At 44.2% G+C, this 16,833-nt stretch overlaps 1 protein-coding gene across 1 annotated transcript in view; it reads right to left on the bottom strand.

The window, feature by feature from the left end:
* TRIM71 (tripartite motif containing 71) overlaps positions 1-16,371 on the bottom strand; it is a 98,567-nt gene extending 82,196 nt beyond the window's left edge. Inside the window, exon 1 of the mRNA XM_037890367.2 lies at positions 13,602-16,371. Within this exon, the coding sequence (XP_037746295.1) occupies positions 13,602-14,468 (867 nt within the window). The 5' untranslated portion in view covers positions 14,469-16,371. The remainder of the gene's footprint in view (positions 1-13,601) is intronic.
* Between the last annotated feature and the right edge of the window lie 462 nt (positions 16,372-16,833).

The following is a 16,833-nucleotide window of genomic DNA, read 5'->3' as shown; positions in this document are numbered from 1 at the left end:
GTGCCTAAAGAGGCAGATGGGATTTTCAGAAGCACCTACAAGTGTAACTCACATTGGCGTTAGGCACTTTTTAAAGTCCCACTTATCCATATCTTTAGGCACCTGTCATAAATATAAAGGGAAGGATAAACACCTTTAAATCCCTCCTGGCCAGAGGAAAAACCCTTTCACCTGTAAAGGGTTAAGAAGCTAGGATAACCTCGCTGCCACCTGACCAAAATGACCAATGAGGAGACAAGATACTTTCAAAGCTGGAGGGAGGGGAGAAACAAAGGCTGTCTCTGTTGTTTTTGCCAGGACCAGAGCAGGAATGCAGATCAGAACTCCTGTAAAGGGCTAATAAGCAATCTAGTTAGATATGCATTAGATTCTATTTTGTTTAAATGGCTGATAAAATAAGTTGTGCTGAATGGAATGTATATTCCTGTTTTTGTGTCTTTTCGTAACTTAAGGTTTTGCCTAGAGGGATTCTCTATGTTTTGAATCTGATTATCCTGTAAGGTATTTACCATCCTGATTTTTACAGAGGTGATTCTTTTACTTTTTCTTCAATTAAAATTCTTCTTTTAAGAATCTGATTGCTTTTTCATTGTTCTTAAGATCCAAGGATTTGGGTCTGTGTTCACCTATGCAAATTGGTGAGGATTTTTATCAAGCCTTCCCCAGGAAAGGGGGTGTAGGCTTTGGGAGGATTTTGGGGGGGGGGAAGATGTTTCCAAGCTGATTCTTTCCCTGTTATATATTTGTTAGACACTTGGTGGTGGCAGCGATAAAGACCAAGGGCAAAAGGTAAAATAGTTTGTACCTTGGGGAAGTTTTAACCTAAGCTGGTAAAAATAAGCTTAAGGGGGTTTTCATGCAGGTCCCCACATCTGTACCCTAGAGTTCAGAGTGGGGAAGGAATCTTGACAGCACCTAAATACCTTTGAAAAATCTAACTCGGTCACTACATCCTGCTGTTTGGTATGGTTGGTCTCACTACTATAGTAAGCCCTGTAATGGATACAGTTTGAAGATGAAATATTGCTCATTTTCGTAGATAATGACAATTAGCACCTATGAGACCTGCGTGAAGCCTTCCCCAAGCAAATGAGCTTGCCTGCAGCCATTCATCAGCACCTCTCTACACTGAGGGTATTCTACACTGCAATAAAAAACAAAAAACAAAACAAAAAAAACCACACAAAACCCTGTGGCTGGCCCATACCAGCTGACTCAGGCTGCCTGTTTGCACTGTAAGCTTCGGGTCTCAGGCTGCAGCCCGAGCTCAGGGACCCTCCCAGTTTGCAAGGTTCTAGAACCTGGGCTCCAGCCTGAACCCAGAAGTCTACACTGCAATTAAAGAACCCAACTTCCACAAGCCTCAGTCAGCTGGCAAGGGCCAGATGCAGGTGTCTAACTGCAGTGTAGAAATACCCTAAGAATCTCTGTATAGTCCCTGAAAAGGAAACCAGTAGCTAATGAGTCAGGAAAAAGAAAAGCCACCACAAACTAAATATGGCCAACTCATATAAATCCACATAGGGACATATAAGATGGAGATTAGGATAGATGATCTGAAGGTCTGACAAAGGAGATACATTGTGCTGCTTCTTAATGAAGGTTTGTCAATAGCCACCACCTTTGAATTTCAATGGCTCTGTCCCATAGGCAAACACTACAAAGGAAAGCAAAAATAGTCAAGTATTAGGACACTTGTAATCATTCCTATTTAAAATTAGATTGGTGCCAACCTTGGACTAAGGCAGTTTCAAGGCTCTCATGGTTCAGTAGTTATTTTGCATTGTTTCTTGTAGTTACTGCTGTTTTCGGACTGATTCCTGACTATCAGGGGCAGCATCCATGCCTAGCTCCAACAGAACTTCTCTGCCTCTACTCAACGGTTTATGTTACATGGCCTCCCAAGGGTTTACAGTCTCAGAAACGTTGTTTTTAATTGCATTTGTGACGCCAAACCCCTTGCGCTTTTGTCATGTTGCAGTTTGTTTCCAATAAATGTGTCAACAAATCTGGTATCTGCTATTTGTTTGCCTTTGTATTCAGTCTTTGTGCTTTGGTATTTTTTAAGTTAGGTGCACTTCAGTTTTCATTGCTTGCCAACGCTCTAATTTGAGAGGCACAATTTTTATCAGCGCTACAATGCCCATCGCTCTCTTGAGTTGCATCGGGGTCGCATCCATTTGTGGTTTAAATTTTGGCCCGGTTATTCGTTGTAACGAATAATTTAGCTTCCACTTCGTTCATCTACTCCCACAACTCAGCTTGATTACACAGATCTGTAGCATAAGGCTCAATGATCTAACTTGCCAGACAGTTTCTTGTAAAAAGCTGTGACATCCTTGATTCTGCTCTAATTTCTCTGCAGTAACATTTGCTCTTCAGAAACACTTGGAAGCACTGGCCTCGGGGGAAAAGGGAGCAACCCCACCTACCCAACAAGACACTCCACTGCACATGCTTTCCCCTCTGGGGAGATGATGAGAGAACACACACACACGACAAATGTAGAGTCATGTTGCTTAATTCACTACTGGAAGCTCAGAGGCTACAGTGATGAGTAGGGCCCTACCATATTCATGGTCCACTTTGGTCAATTTAATGGTCATAGGATTTTAAAATTAGTAAATGTCATTATTTCAGGTTTCAGAGTAGCAGCCGTGTTAGTCTGTATTTGCAAAAAGAAAAGGAGTACTTGTGGCACCTTAGAGACTAACCAATTTATTATGCTCAAATAAATTTGTTAGTCTCTAAGGTGCCACAAGTACTCCTTGTCATTATTTCAGATATTTAAATCTGAAATTTCATGGTGCTATAGTTGTAGGGAGCCTGACCCAAAAAGTTGTTGTGGCAGGGTTTGCTAGGTTATTGTAAAGAGGGGCAGGGGTGCGTTGCGGTACTACTACGCTTACTTCTGCACTGCTGCTGGCAGTGGCGCTGCATTCAGAGCGAGGCAGCCGGAGAGAGGCAGCTGCTGGTCGGGGGCCCAGCTCTGAATGCAGTGCCAGCAGCAGCACAGAAGTAAGGATGGTATTGTATGGTATTTGCCACCCTTACTTCTGCACTGCTGCTGACATGGCACTGCCTTCAAGGCTGGGGGCCCGGCCAACAGCCGCCACTCTCCAGCCACCCAGCTCTGAAGGCAGTGCAGAAGCAAGGGTCACAATACCACGATCCCCCTAAAGTAACTTTGCAATGCCCCTGCAACTCCCTTTTGGGTCAGGACCACCAATTTAAGAAACGCTGGTCTCCCCCATCAAATCTGTATAGTATAGTGTTAAAGCACACAAACGACCAGATTCATGATCCGGGTCACGTTTTTCATGGCCGTGAATTTGGTACGGCCCTATCAATGATCATATTAAAAGTCAATATAGAATAGTTCTAACAAGTTCCCTTCCACAGTGAGGGATTCAGGTGGCTTCATTTGCTCTATTATTTGCAAGCATATAGTTTACTTCCAGTACCATGTAAAAGTTGCAACACAGAAGTGCTAGAAAATCTTTATCTTAACACCCTGCACCCAGTTACCTGACATGACATGGGTCAAGATCACAAAAATATTAAGCTTGTCCCATGACAGACCAATACTGACTAGTCCAGTGGCTACTCATAAGCCATCCATACTACTAAACAGAATCATATTGTACGAAAACAATGTTAGCAGGTTCCTTGACATGATAGTAGGTTGTATTATGTAGTCATAATTTACTTTACAGCGCCAAACAAATGGTTCTCTAGTGCAGCATATTCTAAAGATTCCTAGGGTGATGGAGTGTTCCGTCTTTCTTTTTTTTTTTTTTAATAAATATTTATTTTCAGGAATTTTAAAGCTACTTTTGGGGGAGAAATGTGAAGCTTTGTAGCTATAATTAACCTGCATAATAGTGTTAGATAGTAAAAAACTAAACATAAAGGGGAAAAAAACCCTGTAACAGTTCCTGCAGTTCATCAGCATGTGTGGGCATTGTATTTGAAAAGAGATAAGCAACGGATCTGGTAGAAAAGCAGTAACAGTACGCTTGGAAGGATTACATATTTTTTAATTGGTACACATCAATCTCACTGTACACACAAACTGACAACAACCTTCCACCAACAATAAAACAGAAATTTAGGCAAAGTAAGAAAAACGCTGCTTCAGAACTTAGTCAAAATCCAGTGATGCAGACTTTTGAATTAGGCTGGTTAAAAATGGACTAGTGAATTAATCGTAAAATAGGTATGATTTGTTGAGTTTAGGATATTTACTTTGTATATTCTGTATTGTATGAAGTTTTAACTTTTGGAATCTCAATGTCTATCATTAAATTGTCTGTCCCCTGCATAATTTCCTGCAACTGTGAATTTAAGAGAAATGTTTTAAAAATTGCTTAATAAGAAGCCTCTATTACCCATCAAATAATAAAAAATAAAAATATATATATAATATTGCCAGGCCTACATAACAGCAACATAGAAAGCCATTTGAATATCATATACTCTTGACATTATGTAGGCTAGGAAAAAAGTGTTTTTTAAATTTATTTTAACTCAAGTTAAATTTGAAACAACTTAGCACCTAGTATAGGCATAGTTTAACATAAGCTAGCTAGTTGTAATATGTCCTAGGGGGAGCCCAAGTTACACCACAACCAGCTAGCACAAGTTTAAAAAGGTATTAAGCTGTTAATGTAGCAGATGCAGGTACATTTGAATTTTCTAGTTTGATATATATAATATCAATCAGCCTTTAGAAAGCAAAACTGTAATGCAATACAAGATCTAACTGCTACAGCAAAAAAAAAAACAAAACAAAACAAAAAACAACACCCTACCCCCCACAAAATCCACAGTTCTGACAGCTCTTCATTTCTCTTTTGAAGAGAAGAAAAACAATTGTAAAGGCATCTGAACTCACAGGTTTTAATGTTAAATAGTACTGAAGCAGACAGGAGTTCTCAGTGTTGATATTACTGTTGCCAACTCCTTGCAAATTAACTGTGAGTCACACAGTTTTGGAGACTTTTGCATTTTCGCAAGAGCTGCTGCTACAATCTCCTTTGTTCCAGTGATTTTCGGAGTTGGTTTGAAAACAGGGGTGCCCAGCTGTGGGCAAGAGACCCTCTGGAGGACCAGACCTGTCCTTGCCACTGCCCTGCTGTCATCCCTATGAAAGGAGCAGAGGGTCATGGTAGCAGGTGAAAGGGAGGCGTGGAAGAGCCCCGGGAAACAAATTATACCTAGCTACTTGCAGTTATGATTGTTTAAAATAAAATTAATGTATTCTGATTTATTGTCATTGTATAACTGATCAAAATATTTAAAAGACGTTTTACAAATACATTGAGATCTTTTTAAAACAAAGATTCTAAATAATTATTGTGTTAAAAACAGTCATGGCACACTGAGGCCCAGACAGTAGATGACCCCTTAAATCTTACCCATGTACGCATCAGTTATGATGTCACCTGGCATTGTCCATCTAGCATAGGATATGTTCTGCTAGCCATCACAAGCAACAGGATTTCTGAGAGTGCAGGAGTTGGTCTCCCCATGACAAGAGAAGCTTCAACCCCATGCGAAATTCAGCCCTGCTGGAAGCTGGCAGTCTCTCCCCTTTGCTCCCTCTTGGGAGAACAAACCAGCAGCTCAGCAGAGCTCCACTCCCTCTTCCCCTCCTTGGAGGGACGTGAACAGGACAGTGCCGCCTCCTCCTCCTCCCCTTCTGCACCCGAAGAACCCTAAGAGGAGCAGTGATCAGGCTGGGGACTGAACTGAGAAAGAATGGGGGACAGGATTAATTGCTGGGCAGGGAATGGGGGTGAGAGCTCCTTTAGCAGGGCCAAAAAAATCACCTTTCCCAATACACTTGTGAGAAGAGCAACACTAACTCTCTCGCATACACCCAACAGAATTTTTAAAAAATTCAAGAGACTAAAAAGCCCACAATATAATTTTAACAAAAGAAAATAAAAGCATGATTTTGGGGGTCTGACTCATGATTTTTGATCTCTTGAGATCTGCATAATTTCAGTATTGCCAGAGAAGCAAAATTTCAATATACACCAATGAGCCGCTTGTACATGCACACAATATGCATGTCTTCACTGTGTTTTTCGTGTAATCTATTACATACTCAGCAATTTATAGTTTAGTCTGCATACAATTTCTAGCCAGTGTTGCCAATTTCTAAGAGAGACAGACTAGGCTTTTTTTTTTTTTTTAATTAAAGAAAAACAAAAAACACACAACCACCCACACACAAAAAAGCACTTATCTAAACAGTTTCAGGGACTTTGAGTTTCTTCAAGTTTTGTTTCAGTGGAAACTGTCTGAAGTCATGCTTAATTAGGCAAATAAAGTAGTGATGTCAGAATTTACTGACACCAGAATAATAAGATTTCTAGTTTGTTTAGCCAAAAATGCTGTAGGAATGTTTGGGCAAAGATTGTACGGTGCTTGCTACCATAACAAGGAATGCAAACTGGCCATGTTAAACACCAAAAAACCACTATTAGTAAAAAGTAAGAATCTCTGTGTGATGAAGCATGAAAGAGGAAAAACTACATGTTTAAAACAAAAACAATGAGGAGCATGCATCTGAAGAAGTGGGTTTTTTACCCATGAAACCTTATGCGCAAATAAATCTGTTAGTCTTTAAGGTGCCACCAGACTCCTCGTTGTTTTTGTGGATACAGACTAACACAGCTACCCCTCTGATGTTTAAAACACAAGACACATTTGAAGTCACTGTATGTTAGATATGAAAAGTTTGGGACCAGAGAAACTTCTGGAAGAATCAGCAAGCAATACACCAGTCCAATACATATCCATATAATCCTCAGAAACAGAGGATTCTTTCACTGTAATATCAGAGCACTATTTTGCATCAAACAAGTAAAGTTTGTGCATTGTTACAAAAGCTAGACAGCTGAAGATATTTACTTCTATACTCCTAAAATGAAAAGGGTTTGCACTGCTCTAAACATGTGCACTGGGAGGACAGAGAATAGGCTACATAGTGTCCTGGTTTAATACTCTTCTAAATTAAAGTATGTATTGAGCAACAAAAACAATTCACCCCTAGTGGACTATAATCGTGTTATATAGACTATTTCTGTTCAGGACTAAGGGCATGTCTACACAGGAAGACAAGCCAAATTAACTCCAGGTGTGAATTTAAAAAACAACAAAACACTGTGTGGATGCCCTCATTCAAAAGTAAGGTGGCCTTTGTGAATTATGCTGAAGTGAACTAAAATAACTTTCTTCTGAAAGAAAGTGTTCACACAGGGGTTTAAATGCGCTTAAAAGTCACATCTTTAGTAAATTTGAAGTAACTTCCCATGTAGAAAAGTCTGGGAAGAGAAAGTCTTAAAATAAAGAAAAACATGATTGTTAGACTACAGAAAGTAAAGTGTTCAATTGCAAATTTAAAATAGGATCTTACTCAAAAAATCCATTTTTCTTTTGTTTATCAGAATCATATTGCTAAATTTGTTTTACTGCTTAAGGCACCTGTGATCATCGAAGAGTCAACATTGCAAAGACCTTGACTAAACTAGGCTTCCCCCTCTCTCCCCCTGCCCCCCCCCCGTCCCATTGTCAAATGGAGCTGAGCCAGTGACAGCAACAAAGTCAGTAATAATGGGGACACTAATGTAGATGGCTCCTGGCAATTGATGATATTCCGTCTACACTAACGCGCCTATCATTACCAGCAACACAACTGAATTGGTGGTAGTAGGGATTGAAAATTTTGTGCATGAAAACAAAAAAACCCTGGTGTAGACACCCTTTAAAGAGGGAGATGTGGTTACCATTTCATTCTGTGTTTCATGAGAATTGTTTAAGTGACAGTTAGTTAGCCCTCTGCAAATCCTAGGAGACAACGGAGAGCTCAAACATAGCCAAGATCCGCATCTGAGGTGCAGAACTTTAACAACTGTCAATTATGTGAAAGAAAAATTAAAAGATCACTTAAATACCAGGCGAACTAAGGAATATCAGCTGGGCTCACTTGATACAGTTATCATTGGGACCCAAACACTGAATCCCACAATACCTTTTTAAAAGTTAGTTCTTGAAGTAGAGCCATGTTTAATAAAGATGCATCTGTGTGCAGCATCTACCATTACAGTAATGCTCAAAACTACTATTGCTAAGAAATTCTTCAAATTTCAAATTGTAGATATTGTCAACAAACCCAGACACTAAATTTTGCTTAATATTAGGTTTTTACATAGCATCTTTCAGCCACAAATCTCAAGGCACTTTACAAAGCAAAGCACATTAAACCCCTACATGAACACTTTATTGTGAAAGAAAGTGGCTTTAGTTCACTTGTTTAGCTTAATTCACAAAGGCCACTTTACTTTTGAAAGAAGGCATCCACACAGGGATTTGATGCACTTTAAATTCACATCTGCAGTTAATTTGGCTTAACTTCCCATCTAGACAAGCCCTTAGTCCTGAACAGAAATAGTCTACATAAACAAGATTAAAGCCCAGTTTGCTTCATTTTTCTTAAGTGCAACATTATCATATTAAAACATTAAAGAAAATGGGGCTCTATGCAATTTTCAGTGTTGCCATAAAGTCTCACTGAATTGTCAATAACTAGAGCACTACCAAATTCAGGGTCCATTTTGGTCATTTAAAATAATAAATTTCACGATTTCAGCTATTTAAACCTGAACTTTCACAGTGTTGTAATTGTAGGGGTCCTGACCCAAAAAGGAGTTGTGTGGGGGTCACAAGGATATTGTAGGGGGAGGTTGTGGTACTGCTACCCTTACTTTTGCACTGCTGCCAGCCGCAGCACTGCCTTCAGAGCTGGGAGCAGTGGTTGCTGGCCAGGAGTCCAGCTCTGAAGGCAGCACTACTGCCAGCAGCAGCCCATAAGTAAGGGTACGGCTACACTACCCGCCACATTGGCGGGTAGTGATCGATCTATCGGGGATCAATTTATCCCGTCTAGTGTAGACTCGATAAATCCCCGATCGCTCTGCCTTCGACTCCTGTACTCCACCGTGGCAAGAGGTGGAAGCGGAGTCAACGGGGGAGTGGTGGCAGTCGACCCCGTGCCATGAGGATGCGAGGTAAGTTGACCTAAGATACGCTGACTTCAGCTACGAGAATAGCATAGCTGAAGTCAACGTATCTTAGGCCGATTCCCCCCACCCGCCGCAAAAAAAGGGTAGACCAGGCCTAAGAATGGCATGATACAGTATTGCCACCCTTACTTCTTGCTACTGCCTGCAGTGCTGGGCCCTCAGTCAGCAGCCACTGCCCAACTGCCTTGCAATACCACGACACCCCTCCCTTTCCCACCCACCCCGAAATAACCTTGCAATGCCCTTTTGGGTCAGGTCCCCCAATTTGAGAAACACTGGACTCCACCTTGAAATCTGTATAGCATATGGTAAAAACACACAAGACCAGATTTCACAGTCCATAATGTGTTTTTCATGGCCATAAATTTGGTAGGGCCCTATCAATAACTTTGTATAGAAACAGTCATAGTACACAACACAGCTGTGTAGTCTGAGCATCAACAGTATAGAGCAGAACAAAACCCAACTTATCTAAAGAGACCCTCCCAAACAGACTACAAGAAACTTCATGTATCTACAGTAAAAGGCTGAATGACTATGTTGATCCTGTTGTAATTTTAACTTCCAGTCCCAAGGAACCTGGGTACTTCAATTCTGAAACTGTGAACAAGTAACTATCCATAACACTCACCTCTATCCTCTCCTAACATTAATGCACATGTACTTATGTTTTAAACTACTGTTAGAACAAGAAGATTCCAAGCTGAGGCTGCCACTCCAGTCTTCCTTTGGAGTTTCTTGGCTTTTGTTAGTTACATTATTAGCTATTTGAATGAATATTTTCTTTTTAGTGGAGTGTTTAAATAGTGGCTCAGGGAAAGCTGCTTTTCCATTAGAGGCTTCTAAAAGTAAAAACCCTCATTTAACAATGCATTTTGTTAACAAGATGATAATTCTCACCATTTCTCAGCCACTCTTCCCCATGCAGTATAGTTTTGCTACCACAGATATTTATTTCTTCGTCAGTTATGTTTCTGTAGAACAATTAGGAGGTTTCTTCCAGAGGATGGTCTTAGTATTTTCAAAGTACTTATTATTCATTTATCAGACACCACATGTACATCAGTTAATATACCACCACCACTACGCGGCCATCAATTAGTACTTCAATAATGAAATGTACAAATATATTACTAAATTTCATAGATCCATATTCCTATATTTGAAGCTGTAATGTAAATGAAACATTTGCCATTTTACAAAGAAGTCAGAGTGAAGTTTTATAGAAGAGGATGACCATCACAGGAGGAGCTCCATTGCTCATGTAATAAACTTTAAAAAGTACCCCAGAAAACATTTTTATGTAGAAAACACATACATCTAAAATAAAAAGAAGAAGAATGCAAGATGGCTTACTCCTCCCTTGGAATTTAACCTGTATTAAGTGGGAGCTCGAGCTCCTGAACTGCCCTTAGCTAGTTGCTGGAGAGTACGGAGCACACACTTTGAAAACTGTAACACCACTCTTCTCATAGTCTTACTGCATGTGGTTGTGCTTTGGTAGGAAATTGTGACAAAGAACTTTAAGAACACTTAAAAGAGTGAATGAATTTCACTACAGTTATTACCACACATCCAATAAGTCTGTTCTAAACTAAAAGCACTATGGCCAAATTTCCTTCCTTCAAAAATATCTGGCCCTTCATGCTGAACAAGTATTGTTTCAAAGGGTAATCGTCTACCCCATTCTGGATTTTACACTGATAGTTACATTTGTTATTTAGGACATCCACTAGTAGACAGAGAGGAATTTTGCAAGCACTACAGGAGGTCCAAGTGCTAATGAGGAGATTTTTGCATTTCCGCTCATTGTCCCTCCCCCTTCTCCAGAACATGCCTTTCTAAAACACTCATTCTATTAAATTTAAATGTTCTGTTCTTTGCTCCTCTAACAACCTTATCAAAAAACTGAACTAGAAAACAAATCAATTAGAATTACATTGGCATAAACTCTAGTAGCCTAGCTGTCCCTACTAAATAGAACTAACACTTCCTAATGCATCCAGTTTTTTAACCAATTGAAAAGATATTTATTCAGCAGCGTCCATGGAATTTTTCTGCACTCATTCAGTCTTCAGGCAGGGATCTTATCTCCAAAAGTAGTACAGAATCAACAACAAAAAATAACTAGAAGGGAGTAAATCATCCTGAACAATGAAGTTAATGGAAAATTCCACTGAGGCATCATGCTAAGCTCTAAAGAGGAAAGGGAAAGAGAGGAGTGCCATTTTCCAATTTTAAGTTAAGTCAGTCCAAACTGACACATTGTTACTATTTTAGGACAGACAGACATTTCAGCTATATGTTGAAAAATGTGTGTCTTCACAACTAACGTCTTTAAGAAACTATAGCCAAAAATAACTATATTATTTTTAAAAAATTAGTTTGGTAATATCAAAACTCCTTTGTAATACAAATATATAGCTATAATCTTAACCAGGAGTATGTAGACAAGCATGAACACATTTGCCAAAACTGATTACTTCCTTTGAAAGTTTATTTTTCCCCGCTACATCATATTGTCTTCTTCCAACACCTTTTAATGGTTTTCTACTTCTACAATGGAGTATTCAGAGCATTGCTAATGCTACACCAATATCTTGTAGACAAGTCTGTCATCTTTACTGTTAAGTATTCATTTTGATGGTGTTAACTCCAGAAGATAGATTCCTTACTGTCAGGACTTAAGTACAGTAAACTTGACTATCTAAATATTCTCTGGTTTCAGAGTAGTCTGTATTCGCAAAAAGAAAAGGAGGACTTGTGGCACCTTAGAGACTAACAAATGTATTTGAGCATAAGCTTTCGTAAGCTACAGCTCACATTGCATCCGATGAAGTGAGCTGTAGCTCACGAAAGCTTATGCTCAAATAAATTTGTTAGTCTCTAAGGTGCCACAAGTCCTCCTTTTCTTTTTGTAAATATTCTCTGCATTCCAACAAACCTCTTCAAATCTTTAAAAATACAGTTCTACATGTTATTTGGTTTTTAAACTTTTGAAAAAAGTATATAATGATTCCCTATCCCCTCAAGCCAGTTTACCATGTATTCCAAAATTTTGATCAGCTATAAACTTGAGATTCAGGGACCCTAAGACGGTTTCTAATTTCACTATATGTGCTTTCAAGTTTTAGGGGAAATCCGTTACCCAAACTATTTAAGTCTATAAAAGTAGTTTGTGCTGTGGAAAGCATACATCCCTCCCCCCACAACCACCCCCTCCTCCACAAAAAAGTAAATGAGACAAATGTGGGTTAGAGAGACCAACAGAAGTTGGCCCAATAAAACACTCTCACTCACCTTGTGTCTCTAATATCCTGGGACAGACAGGGCTACATATGCATATTTAACAAACACACACAAACACAGAAAAGCTATACACATTCCCTATCTCACAGGTCTGACCAGAAGGCAGATTCACAATCATACTCTTTGTCTAGGTGTACTAATTTCTCCACCACAGAAAAACAAGAATTTCAAAAATGCACAACCATCTTTTGAAGTAAGCAATGAAACCCAATGACAACTTTTCACCTACAGTACTTTTTGGTTAGCAAAAAGAGGTGTTAGATCCCTGAAGTTAATACTTCTTCCTCTGAAATATTTATATTTACAATACCAAGTGAACTGTTAAGAACACTGGTGGGTCTTCTAGCGGTTCAGAGCCAATGAAACGGTAAGTTTATAGATTAGTGCTCTTAAACAATCAAGAAAAAAAAAAGAAACCACACTCATGGGGACAAGAAACAATCTCCAACTGAAACCAAATGGAAGTGGAAAAAGGTTTAGAACTCCTCTCTTCCTCCCTCCCTCCCCCCTTTGATTAAGGCAGGAGAGTGCAGTTGAGATGGGAAGCCTCCCAAACAGGACAGTCTGAAGCAAACCAGCACATTCTCCCTGCCCACCAGTAAACCGGTTTCTGGGAAAGAACTTTTAAAAGCTTATCCGGCTTTCAGGCCCATTCGGAAGTGCTTGTTCTGAACGCAAATATCCTCTCCCAGTTTACCACAGCCAGCGTTACACAAGAGACACTCTGATGTTCCCGTCAGAAACAGAAGTGTAAAATTAAGACACGCTAACCAGCTCCCTCCCACCCCCTCGAATATTTCCGACTCGGTTTCCCAGGGCTAACAGTGATCGCTAGCCGAAGGGAGAGGACTCAAAAGGAGCCGCCGGCTGGTGCGAACAGAATCCAGGCACGGGCAGAGTAGCCGCTGCCGGCCCTCTCCGGGTGCAGGCGGAGGTAGCCCGGAGCCCCAGAAGGGCGAAGGGACTCCATGGCACCCGACGGGAAGAGCTGGGAGAAGGGGCCCGAGGCAGAAGGGCGAGCGGGCGTCAGCCCGGCGGGGAGGTTTCTCAGCCGGGGGAGCGCGGACAGCTCCAGGAGCGGAGGGAGGTGGGGGACTGGGCGCGCGGGAAGGGGCAGCCCCGAGGGGAGTGAACTCCCGGCCGGCCGACGCCGGGGGGCGGACCTGGCGCGGCCAGCGGCGCGGGCGGGTTGCTCACCTCGTCGTCGTGGTGCTGGCAGTAGCTGGCCCGGTCCGGGAAGACGGAGGCGAGGATGCTGTAGGGCGTGGCGGGGTACGGCTGGCCCAGGGCGAGCGGGGCGGCCGGCCCGGGGGCGGCGGCGGCGGCGCCGGGCGCCCCGCCGAAGCGCTCGATGAAGTGGTCCTTGGTGAGGCGGACGCGCTGGTGCGCCCGCACGCAGTTGTCGCACAGGTGCTCCTGGCAGTCCAGGCAGCGGGAGCTGGCCGCGTTGCCCTCGTCGCAGGAGCTGCAGCGGGGCTCGCCCTGCCGGCTGTGCGGCCGCCGGAGCAGCAGCGAGGACGAGCCGCCCCCGCCGGAGGCGGACGGGGACGGGGCGGCCGCAGAGGCGGCGGCGGAGGCGGCGGAGGAGCCGCTGCCGGCCGAGCGGTGCTGCTGCTGCTGCCTGGGGTGGTGGTGCCGGTTGTTGCCGCCGCCGCCGCCTCCCCCCCGGCCGTTGTTCTTCTGCTCCTCGGCGGCGGCGGCCGCCACCACCACCACGTCCAGCAGGTTGCTGAGGAGGAAGTTGGAGGAGGGCAGCGCGTCCATGCCCGAGGGCTCCGAGATCACCACCTTCTGGTCGCAGATGGGGCAGCGCAGCTTGAGCGCGTCCCCCGCGCCCGGGTGCTGGCGCTGCGCCTCCAGGCACTGGCGGCAGAAGGCGTGCAGGCAGGGCAGGACGTGCAGGCGGCGGGACGGGGCGCAGGACGAGCCGCCCGCCGAGGAGGAGTTGGAGGTCTGCGAGGAGGAGGAGGAGGTGGAGGAGTTGGAGGAGATGGGAGCCGGCGAGCCGCACATCTCCTTGCACAGCGGGCATAGCTGGAAGTCCGCCTCGGGAAACGAAGCCATTTGCAAGCGGCCTGGCTGCCGGGGGGGCGGGGGCACGAGCCGCGGGGTGCAAGCGCCTCAGCAGCAGGGACTCATGGAGGAGCCGGGTTGCAAATCGCTTGGCATCGATTATTAGTCGGTGTCTGCAGGGAGCCGAGTCCTCGGAGCGCCTCGCCCCCGGGGGAGGTGGGGGGCGCTGGGTGCGGTTGTCCCGTTCGCTGCTTGCCAGTGGAGTCCGCCTTCCCTACCCGCACTTAGCTTCCAATCCCGGTTCGCATTGGACAAATTGTATCGATTCCCCAAAACTAGTCACTGGCTGACACAGAGTCTCTGCCTGTTTCCCCCGGGGTGGGCAGTTCGACAACGTGGTTGGTGACTATGTTCTTCTTCAAGTGCATGGGCGCCACTCCTGTAATCTCCCTCCCCCCCAATCCAGTGTGAACTGGACCTAGCGCTGCGGGAGGTTCGGCTCCGATTTCCTCAGCAGCGGGAGAACAGCGTCGGGGGGGTCTGCGGGGCAATTCCCCCCCCCCGACCCCGAGGGGCTGCTGGGCGGCGAGGCAAAGGGCTTCCAATTTAGCTCCTCTCGTTGGGGAGGGGGGGAAGAGGAAGGAGAGAAATATTTTGTTTCGCTTTTCCCCCTTTTGCGGCTCAGTCCAGTTCTAGGAGAGGCAGAGACACTGAAACACAGTGGCCAAGCAGACTCCTCCGGCTCCAGTCCTCCCCCGCCGACGCCTGCTCCACCACCGCATGACTGGGGGATGGGGATGGAGGGCGGTGTTGGTGCCGGACCCCCCCCGCCCCGGGAGACACTCAGGCTGGCGGGATGCAATAAAGAGAGGCACCCAGCACTGCAGCGAGATCGCTTCGGTGCTCCTCGGCCCAGCTAAGCGCGTTCTCCCCAGCCCTGGGTCGCTCCGAGCCGCTGCCCGCACGCCCCCCTGGGCTGGCTCCGCTCCCGCTCCGGGTCAGCCTTAGACCGGCTCGCTCCAGCACGCGGTCTCCCCTCTAGACTCGCAGCCCGGGCAGGCTCAGGGTGGCTTGCACACGCTGTAGCAGCAGCGGTAGCCGCCGGGTAGAGTAGCAGCGGCAGGTCCCCGCCGGCCGCCCTGAATTATTCATGGGGGGTGTATTATATTCGCTTGCACAAATTGGAGCCGCTGTGCAATGCTATCCGAGAGTCCCACGCTCACCCCCCTCCTCTCCGGTGCTCGCTCGCTCGCCTGCCTGAGCCTCTGCAACGACTGGGATCACATTTCCTTTGTCATCTCGCCTCTTCGTGTGGTGTTTTATTAGGAAACAAAAGTAAAAAAAAAAAAAAAAGCAGCTTCCCCCGCAATTTGCACGACCAAATCCACGAGCAATTGGCACCGGGTTTGAATTAGCAACAGCGGCAGCAAAGGCAATTACTCACTCAGCAGCAGCAGAATCCCAAGTGATACAGATAATGTTGGATTCCAGCAGAGCCATCGCACGGGGGGGGGGGGGAATGGGTGGCTTCTCCCCTTCCCCTCTTTGTCGCGGTGGGGGTTTGGAGTGGTTGCTTTCCCCTCAGGTTGAGTTTGAGAGCATGGCTTTTGCAGGGGCTCCGGGCAGCTCGTGCTCTGGGTACGCGCCCTCTCCTTTTCCCTCTCTCTGGACGCCTGTTATTGAAACTGATCAGAGTTCGGAATCCTTTTAATCTCCAAAGGAGCGAACTCACTTCCGCCTGAGCTCTGAGGGGGTGGCTAGGGGGAGGGGGGTCTAAAGGCAAACAGGAAACATTAACCCTCTTACTATTGCTGGCTTTTCTGTGCTGCCTCTTGCCCTAGCAGCCGTGGATTCCTGAATCTTCTAGTAATTCGGCTTTTTAAGACTGCGAGGGCTGCTTATAGTATTTTAAGGATTCTAATGCTTTGTCTGACCGTCTTTATATTAATTAGTCCTTTTATAACTGCGAGATACGTTTAATATGTACGAATTGTGATTATTTTACTTTTTGTCTTTTATACGTGTAATCATGTGATTCTCATTTGTAAAGAAGGAGCGACTTGATGTTAAAAGCTATTGAGAGGACAATTATACAACTTTGATTAAATTTTGAAAACATCTAATTAAAAATATATTTCTAAGCCTTAAATCACTCAGTTTAAATAACACCTCTTGTTATGTCCTGGACAACTATTTATTGACTAAACCCCCATACCTGTGATCCAGTTTAAAATTAAAACAACAAGAAATCCTGTATCAAAATGTAAGGGGTGGGTGAAAGGATTCTAGGATTAATATTTAAGAGCTCTTTAAGAAGATAAGTAAATACACAAAACTAGCCTTAATGTAATATTAAGATTGCAAAATAATTTTTTTTTAATAAAGGTTTAGTGTTTTAACCAAGCTCTCAAAAGGC

The sequence above is a fragment of the Chelonia mydas genome, chromosome 2, assembly GCF_015237465.2.
Source record: "Chelonia mydas isolate rCheMyd1 chromosome 2, rCheMyd1.pri.v2, whole genome shotgun sequence".
Taxonomy (NCBI): domain Eukaryota; kingdom Metazoa; phylum Chordata; order Testudines; family Cheloniidae; genus Chelonia; species Chelonia mydas.
This window is presented reverse-complemented; position numbering and strand designations above follow the sequence as displayed.